General features: G+C 40.2%; 1 protein-coding gene across 3 annotated transcripts in view; it reads left to right on the top strand.

Moving 5' to 3' along the window:
- Window positions 1–590: 590 nt before the first annotated feature.
- The window catches only part of LOC112260714 (zinc finger protein 544), a 51,600-nt gene continuing 42,470 nt past the window's right edge, over window positions 591–9,720 (top strand). The window contains exons 1-5 of one of the 3 annotated variants that reach the window (XM_024436020.2): window positions 593–2,200; window positions 2,321–2,421; window positions 2,558–2,669; window positions 2,825–3,519; window positions 5,969–7,122. In XM_024436020.2, coding sequence (XP_024291788.1) covers window positions 1,987–2,200; window positions 2,321–2,421; window positions 2,558–2,669; window positions 2,825–3,519; window positions 5,969–6,094 — 1,248 coding nt within the window. In that variant the 5' untranslated portion in view covers window positions 593–1,986 and the 3' untranslated portion in view covers window positions 6,095–7,122. Of the gene's footprint in view, window positions 2,201–2,320; window positions 2,422–2,557; window positions 2,670–2,824; window positions 4,305–5,968; window positions 7,123–9,720 lie in introns of those variants that run through there. The other 2 variants (XM_024436019.2, XM_042328890.1) reach the window with 2 other exon arrangements.

Below are 9,720 nucleotides of genomic sequence, written 5' to 3'. Positions count from 1 at the left end.
CTTTTATGAATATTCTCTCAAGAAGCTCAATCAACACTATCTGCTATCTTCTACACACCATGTAATATGCATACTAATACCCAATACTTATATGTACATGCCTTTAAAACCTAAGAGAAGGACCTCTGAATGTTAATCAGCTATAATGCATGTAGTATGCAATAGTTACCTGAAATAAAGTGTGGGTTTGTGTGCTCTCTCTCTCGCTCTCTCACACAGTACCGGTCACAAATTTGAACACAGCTACTCATTCAAGGGTTTTTCTTTAGTTTTACTATTTTTTTACATTGAAGAAATCAAAACTATGAAATAACACATGGAATCATGTAGTAATCAAGAAAGTGTTATAAAATGTATTTTGATTTTGTTTATTTTAGATTCTTCAAAGTAGCAACCCTTTGTCTTGATGACAGCTTTGCACACTCTTAGTGTTCTCTCAACCAGCTTCACCTGGAATGCTTTTCCAACAGTCTTGAAGGAGTTCATACATATGCTGAGCACTTGTTGGCTGCTTTTCCTTCACTCTGCTATCCAACTCATCCCAAACCATCTCTGTATGGTTGAGGTCGGGTAATTGTGGAGGCCAGGTCATCTGATGCAGTACGACATCACTCTCCTTCTTGGTGTCAGCTAGAGATGTCAGCTAGAGATTTGTAGTCTTGCATGATGTCTTTGATGCTTATTAGCATTTTTGAATCTGAGAGTAAATCAAGCTGAATATTTGATAAAAGTCATAGATGTATTTGGTTCTCAAAATGTCACGCCAGGGTAAGCCTACACCAAACACTGCCCTTATTTTAAGTTTTTCTAAAATTCCCTATGGGAAAAATAGCAATTGGAACAATTTCCCTGTTAGGTTTTATGGGTATTATGACCTCCACTGTGAGGTTCTATCGCTATCTAGCACCCCCTCCGCAAACACGCGTTCTCCAATGTTCAAATCAAATTGTATTGGTCACATACGTGTTCAGCAGATGTTATCGCGGGTGTAGAGAAATGCCTGTTGGTTACAAGGCGGTACTTATGTAAATTAGGTAAGAGGATATCATGTTACCATTGGTGTATTAAAATGAGAGTTAGGGCGATGTCAACCTATTCCTTTAATAATCCTCTGTGAAACTGCAGGTCACAATTTGGGGTGTTCCTGCATGTGGGCATTACTGCATCTGTCTCCCGATTGTCTCCGCCTCCCGCTCGGGTGACACCGTGTACCAGCTATCTTGATAGTTAGTACATGATGTCACTAACTAGTCCCCGCATTCCGTGTACCGGAGTCATTGACAAACTATCTAAACTAGTACACAGTGTACTTCGCTCCCGCCTGCCCTCGCCGTCGTTAACAGAACTCGGGAAAAACAGTGCCCGACCCTACTTCTGTGGGGTTTATCAGGAATGCTCAAATGCATGAACACTCCAAATCACAGGGCGCAATTGCACCCTTCTCAATAAGCGTGCCTCCTGAATCCAAGTGTTTGACATGGAGGAAGGGACCAGTAACTTTATGATCAAATTGTATCAATGTAGAACCAATAGTATTTTTTTCATACTTTGATCAGGTTTCATCCAAATACCATCCAATCTCATGAAAAACATGTATTGTTCATGACTTGTAATAACCATGTGCGCCACTGCATTACACTACATGTAGCCATATCTTGTATTGACTAATACGTTTTACGATCTGAATTCTTTAAAACGGCGTCTTTTTTGGTCAATAGATATGGCTATCCTACATGCAGACTATAATAGACCCTGCTATTTGTTGTGCCATTGCTAATTCTAACAATTTTGAAGGTTTGTTGCAATCTCATATTTACGGTAATAAATACTTAGGTCACGAGTTGTTGAACGGAAGTGCAATTGCGCAAACATCACGCGTTGTTTTAATTTATCGACATTTTACGGCTTGTTTATTGAACATTAGCTTGGAAATTGTAGACTTTACTTCACACGGATAATACAAATCTGTCATTTGGGCTGGACAAGATGGCCAGCTGCAATTTTCAGGTGCAGTTTATATCCATTATGGAGGTATTGGCTAAAGCAGCGGTAGCCGAAATAAACAATCGTGTAGATGATAGCTGTGCTGTTATACGCATGGAAGTTATCCAAAGCCAGCGAGATATTGATGTACTGAAAAGGAAGTGTCAAATGATGGAGAGCGAGCTGAAGAAGACACGAGGACGAGTCAGGAGAAAAGGTAGTTGATGTTATTCATTTTAAATTGATTGCATATGCAACACGTAAATGTGTTAATAGCCCTAATATTTGACTGAATACAATTATTAGTATTTTCCCGTGTTTTATCCCATGGCACCAGAGAGATCTTCATATCCAGTCAAGATAGTTTTGAACAAGCAGAGGAGTAGTTCACAGTGGAGAGGTGGAGAAATGGCTGTTGAAGGGGACTCTCAACCCCAGGTGTGATACATCACCTTTTAAAACAACAGTTCTGATATTGGAATATCAGGACAATTTACTTCTTTTGTGTGATTCATGAGTATGAAAAGCATTAGACATGGTGTTTCCAGAGTAATAACCTCAGTCCCTGTTACAGCCTGCAGATGTGGAGCAGAGAGTGGAGACTGAACCCATACTGATCAAAGATGAGACAGCAGAGGACGTGTGGAAGACTGACCCTCAGGAAGAGTTCAGGATCACTGGAGAGGGTGGGTGTGACCATAAGGGGTACTGCTCTCTGTCTATTGAAGACTGGTGTTTTATTTTCTGGCATATGGAGTGCACGTACACACAGTCAGTTCTAAAGCAGTCATATTTTGCAACTGTTAAGGGTCTTTTGTTATGTTTATCTCCAAATCTTTAGAGTCTGGTTCCAAGCCTGGGAAACCACCAGCCTTTGAGCAACGGCACTGTGATGAGGACTTCATCACACAACCCAGCATATCTCCCAGAGACTCAGTGGAACATTACCCCAATTCTGATTGTCCAGAGGAACCAGGACCACCCCGGCTCGCATCTACAGAGGTGTTCAGCACAGAGCAGCACCGGCTAGACGAGGACTCACTAGACCTAGTGATGGTGAAAAATGAGAAAGAGGAGGAGCTGGATCAGACCATGACCCTGGCAGGACCTGACCAGTTTGTCATGGATGAGACTGATGGGCAGCTGTTGACCTCTGTGGATCCAGGCAGAGACACTGACCCTGATGGCCACCCAGATTTCTCCTTTCATTCAACAGAAGAGTACTCTCAGAATATCTCAATTTTCCCATCTCATAGTGGGCTGTCATCTGTTCCTACTATGAGGGATGATGTAGGGCCGTTGCTTCACTCTTCTATATGGAAACCACATGCTAACGTGTTCAGTGCATCAAAACACATGAAAAGACATGTCAGGACATTGGCTGATGAGAATAGACAACAGATGCCAGAGGGACAGAGTAGCGAGACGCTGAACTCAAATAATAATGGAAATAGTTTAGCTCTACAGTCAAGGCAGCATCAATATAGGTCTTCAGAAGCAACAGTGAGATTGAGTGAGTGCATGACGGGGTCAAACATGGCCACCACCTCCACCTTCTCTGGATACAGCCTGAGTCACAGTAGTTTTAACATGGTGAAGAGAATGAGGACTCAGTGGAGATCAGGCGGCACCACCGAGAGGCGTTTCAGCTGCACCTTCTGTGGGAAGAGCTTCCCGCGTTTCTGGCAGCTAAAAGAACACCTCCGAAGTCACACCGGAGAGAAACCGTACACCTGCGAACAGTGTGGCAGGAGTTTCACCAAGCAATGCAACCTGATCAGACATGCTGTGGTCCACAGCGGAGAGAAGCCCTACAAGTGCACACAGTGTGGGAAATGCTTCCCCCAGCGCTCTGGTATGAAGTCACATCAGAGAACTCACATAGGAGAGAGTCCAGTGTCTCAATACGGGGCACCCACATACCCAGGGGATCCACACACAAGTTTAATGTTGTCTCAGACCAGATGAAACAAATAGTTCATACTTGCATAGTTCTTTCTGTAACACTTTATGGGTAAATGTGGTACAGAAGGTAAAATGGTGTTCATGTTTGACTGTTAACGACTCCTCACTTATAAAATAATAATCTATTTGTTTAAAAACAAACAATATATTCTAATTTACAATGAAAATGACTCAAATGACACACTACATTATTTACTTTTAAATTCTATTGGGCACAACATGATGATAGAAATGTTGGGCATACGCACATCCTTAAATGTGCTGGGCTAAGAAAGAATACATGTGCAGATGAGGAAGGCCCTTCACACTGTTTATGCTCCCAATTCACTGCTTTATTGACACATTTTTGATCCAAACACAAAAAATGCAAATGATTCCAACAAGCATGCATGTTTGTAGTCATTGCGTGCTAGGACTATGGGACAAAATACTAAACGTTTGACAATGTAATACTCTAAGTAAATTTGTCCAAATACTTAGGAAACTTTCATGGGGGCGACTAGATAAAGGTCATACATTTCTAAATGGTAAAGAAGTTATGTATGAAAATACCCTCAAATAAAAGGTCACCTCATAAAACATTTGATATCAAATCCAAAATGGAGTATAGCGCCAAATGAAAAGTTTTAGCTTCACTTTATAAATAAATACATAGGGGAGTGTATATGAAGAGTTTTATTCCAAAACACTATATCCATTTTCAGAAATGTTAGTAAATTGGTGGTCACACCAGATACTGATGGTTTTCCTGATCCACACCCCTGCCTTTTTTATTTATTTTAAGGAATCTGTGACCAACAGATGCATATCTGTATTCCCAGTCATGATGAAATCCATAGATTCATAAAAGAAATTGTCAATTGATTGATTTCCTTATATTAAACTCTTAACTCAGTAAAATCTTTGAAATTGTTACATGTTGCGTTTTATGGTACGTATTGCTTTTTTGTTTTTACACTTACAGATCATTTCAAAATGTTTCAATTCTTTCCATAACAATGTGAAGAGAGGTTTGTTCTCTGCCTGCTTCATTTTATGGATAAAGAATCTGCCATGAAAAATAAACTAACAATGAAAGTTAAATCAGGGGTCCATATAATTTGCAGTTTTTCTTAAAATAAAATCTAACTCACTCCAAAATCTTGTAACATAACAGTCCCAAAATAAATGGTCAAGAGTCTCTGGGTCACAACCACAAAATACACATTTGTTATCAATAGCAATTTTGAATCTGTACAATAATGGTCTTTAGAGGGTAGATTCTGTGAATGAGTTTGTATGATACTTCTTTCATCTTATTATTAGATACACAATATTTGCCAGACAACGAGACTTTGTTCTAGTTCGCTTGTAGTCCTAAATTCTAAAGATTTGGGCAAAAAAAAACATTTGTAATGGTTCTTAATATTTATGCCCAAATCTTTAGAATCTGGTTTCAAGCCTGGGAAACCACCATCCTTTGAGCAACAGCACCGTGATGAGGACTTCATCACACAACCCAACATATCTTCTGAACACTCAGTGGAACATTACCCCAATTCTGATTGTCCAGAGGAACCAGGAACACCCCGGCTCGCATCTACAAAGGTGTTCGGTACAGAGCAGCACAGGCCAGCTGAGGACGAGGACTCACTAGACCTAGTGAAGGATGAGGAGCTGAAACAGACCACGACCCTGGCAGGACCTAACCAGTTTGTTATGGATAAGTCTGGTGGGCAGCTGTTGACCTCTGTGGATCCAGGCAGAGACACTGACCCTGATGGCCACCCAGATTTCTCCTTTCATTCCACAGAAGAGTACTCTCAGAATACTCAATGGTCCCATCTCATAGTGGGCTGCCTTCTGTTCCTACTATGACAGATGAAGTGGGGCCATCGCTTCACTCTTCTATATGGAAACCACATGCTAACATGTTCAGTGCAGCAAAACACATGACAAGACATGTCAGGACATTGGCTGATGAGACTAGACAACAGATGCCAGAGGGACAGAGCAGAGTGAGTGCACGACAGGGTCAAACATGGCCACCACCTCCACCTTCTCTGGATACAGCCTGAGTCACAGTAGTTTTAACATGGTGAAGAGAATGAGGACTCAGTGGAGATCAGGCGGCACCACCGAGAGGCGTTTCAGCTGCACCTTCTGAGAGCTCAAATAATACCTCCGGAGTCACACCGGAGAGAAACCGTACACCTGCGAACAGTGTGGCAGGAGTTTCACCCAGCAGTGCAACCTGAGCAGACATGATCCACAGTGGGGAGAAATCCTACAAGTGCACACAGTGTGGGAAATGCTTCCCCCAGCGTTCTGGTATCTCACATAGGAGAGAGTCCAGTGTCATAGTACGGGGCACCTGCATACCCAGGGGATCCACACACAAGTTTAATGTTGTCTCAGACCAGATGGAACAAATAGTTCATAATTACATAGTAACACTTTCTATGTGAAAAATACAATACGGAAGTTTTTAGAAATTTTGACAAGCTTTTCCTCCTTTTTTAATTCAACTAGGCAAGTCAGTTGGGCTGTCGTTTCTGAGATACTGGATCCAGCGCTCCTGGCACAGATGATCATACCACGCTCAAAGTTGCTTGGGTCACTCGTTTTGGCCATTCTAACATGCAATCAAATGGTAACTTTTATTTTTCCTTTATTTAACTAGGCAAGTCAGTTTAGAGCAAATGAACTGAATGCCTCCTGTCTGCCTGCTTTATATAGCAAGCCACTGTCTTTAGGAGCGATCCATTTTTTGTGAATGCTGTGGTGTACTGGCCTGTGAGTATATAATGAAATTAAGTCGACCTTGTTTATCGACCTTGTTCCCCAGCTGTGTGTCATACAAGTTATATCCATTTTCCTTAAGTAAATACCATACCACTGTTTCAGAATGGTTTCATTAGGTTATGTGGAGAATGGAAATGACAATATTAATGACAATATTTGATCATATATAAACTGAGTTATGAATGGTTGAAGAAAGTGTTTTGTATTTTACCACAGTGCATTGTGCATTTAAATGCATATACAGTGCCTCAAAGACAGTATTCATACCCCTTGACTTACATATTTTGTGTTAGCCTGAATTAAAAATGGATTAAATTGATATTTTTTCTCACTCATCTACCCACTTTACCCCATGATGTCAAAGTGAAAACATGTTTTTAGAAATGTTTGTTGATTTATTGAAAATGAAATACAGAAATATCTCATTTACATAAGTATTCACACACCTGAGTTACCTTTGGCAATGATTACAGCTGTGAGCCTTTCTGGATAAGTCCCTAAGAGCAGTACAATATATGCAGATTATTATTTTTTAAATTCTTCAAGGTTGTCGAGTGTGTTGTTGATCATTGATCATATATTTTCAAGCCAATTTAAGTCAATTGTAACTAGGCCACTCAGGAACATTCGATGTCGTCTTCGTAAGCAACTCCGGTGTATATTTGGCCTTGTTTTAGGTGTTTTGTCCTGCTGAAAGGTGAACTTGTCTCCCAGTGTCTTGGAAAGCAGACAACCAGGATTTACTCTAGGACTTTGCCAGTGCTTAGCTCTATTACAATTTTATCCTAAAAAACTCCCTATTACTTGCCGATGACAAGCATACCCATAACATGCAGCCACCACCATGCTTGAAAATATGAAGAGGGGTACTCAGTGATGTGAAGGATTTGCCCCAAACATAAGGCTTTGTATTCAGGACATGAAGTTAATTTCTTTCAAAAATGTTTTTGCAGTTTTACTTTACTGCCTTATTGCAAACAGGATGCATATTTTGTAATATTTTTAATTCTGTACAGGCTTCCTTTTCACTCTGTCATTTATGTTAGTATTGTGAAGTAACTACAATGTTGTTGATCAATTCTGTAACTGTTTTAAAGTCACCTTTGGCCTCATGGTGAAATCCCTGAGCGGTTTCCTTCCTCTTCAGCAACTGAGTTAGGAAGGACACCTATATCTTTGTAGTGACTGGGGGTGTATTGATACACCATCCAAAGTATAATGAGTAACTTCACCATGCTCAGTGTTATTCAATGTCTGCTTTTTTTTTTACCTGTCTTCTAATGGGTGCCCTTCTTTGCAAGGCATTGGAAAACCTCCCTGGTCTTTATGGTAGAAATTCACTGCTCGTCTAGGGACCTTACAATTATCTGTATGTGTTGAGTACAGAGAGGAGCTAGGCATTCAAAAATCATGTTAAGCACTAATCCATTCAAATTATTATGTGACTTGTTAAGCAAATGTTTACTCCTGAACTTATTTAGGCTTGCCATAACAAAGGAGTTGAATACGTATTGCATAAAACAAAACAAAAACATAATTCCACTTTGACATTATGGGGTATGTGTGACAAAAATGTCAATTTAATCCATTTTAAATTCAGGCTTTAACGCAACAAAATGTAGAAAATGAATACTTTCTGAAGCCACTGTAGACTTTTATGCATTTATAACCATGTGAGCCACAGCACTGCACTCTCCCGTACATGTAGCTATATATCTATTTACTTAAAACAGAAGACATTTTACTATCAACATTTGTAAAAAAAAAAATATAAAAAAAATGTCAATAGATATGGCTGCCCAACATGCAGACTAGACTACCCCAACCGGCCGCAAGAAGGCAGTATTATTCCTTTTACGTCGTTGATAAGCTCACAAACGACGTAAAATGAATAATACAACGAAAGATTTGTATAACTAAACCAAGATAGAACACAACTTGTCGTTTCTAAAGGAAACAAATTAGTCATAGTGGGCAGAACGAGCAAGGAGGTGGGCAGAGCCAAGCATGCGCTAGTGATATCTTATTGGCACGTTATTGGCGTCAGCATATATCCGTTAGGGAACGCCTACTCTGAAGTGCGCATGTGCAATAACTCGATACGCCTTTGCGCTCCTAAACAGTGCGATTTTTTTACAACTATTGCAAAAGGTGAAGTCTACAAAACTTAGTCCACTCTGTTGATAATGTTCTGTTTTTGTGAACAGAAAACTGCATTGAGATCAAATGTTTAATTGATTAGAAAATGTTTGCCAACATTCTGCAAATTATCTTCTTCCATTACCCGCCAGTTGGCTTCCTCTCCCCACTATATTTGGTAGTGAGTGGAAACGCCAACCGGATGCTTCACATTTATACATCCAGTGAAATATCTCTCATCATTCGATCTGTGATACCGCTGTCTTGCGACCGGTTGGGCTAGAATACGCTTTAGTCACGCAGGCGCTACTTTGAAACGAAAGCGAGGCTGACGTGGGAAACCACCGGAAGTTGCTAGTCAAAACAATGGCGTGGGCTAGTTTAAAACTGTTCAAATCAAATTTTATTTGTCACATGCGCAAAATACAACAGGTGTAGACCTTACAGTGAAATGCATACTTACAAGCCCTTAACCAACAAAGCAGTTTAAAAAAAATTATATATATATATATATAAAATAATTAAGGAGCAACTAAAATAACTGTAGCAAGGCTATATACAGTGGGTTCCGGTACCGAGTCAATGTGCGGGGTCACTGGTTATTCGAGGTAATTGAGGTAATATGTACATGTAGGTAGAAGTAAAGTGACTATGCATGGATAATAAACAGAGTAGCAGCAGTGTAAAAATGGGGGTGGGGACAATGCAAATAGTATTGGTAGCCATTTGATTAACTGTTCAAGAGTCTTATGGCTTGGGCATAAAAGCTGTTAAGAAGCCTTTTTGACCTAGACTTGGCGCTCTGGTACCACTTGCCGTGCGATAGCAGAGAGAACAGTCTATGAATAG

This window comes from Oncorhynchus tshawytscha, linkage group LG10 (assembly GCF_018296145.1).
Source record: "Oncorhynchus tshawytscha isolate Ot180627B linkage group LG10, Otsh_v2.0, whole genome shotgun sequence".
Lineage (NCBI taxonomy): Eukaryota > Metazoa > Chordata > Actinopteri > Salmoniformes > Salmonidae > Oncorhynchus > Oncorhynchus tshawytscha.
Note: the sequence above shows the minus strand (reverse complement) of the source record. Positions and strands in the feature narration are given on the sequence as shown.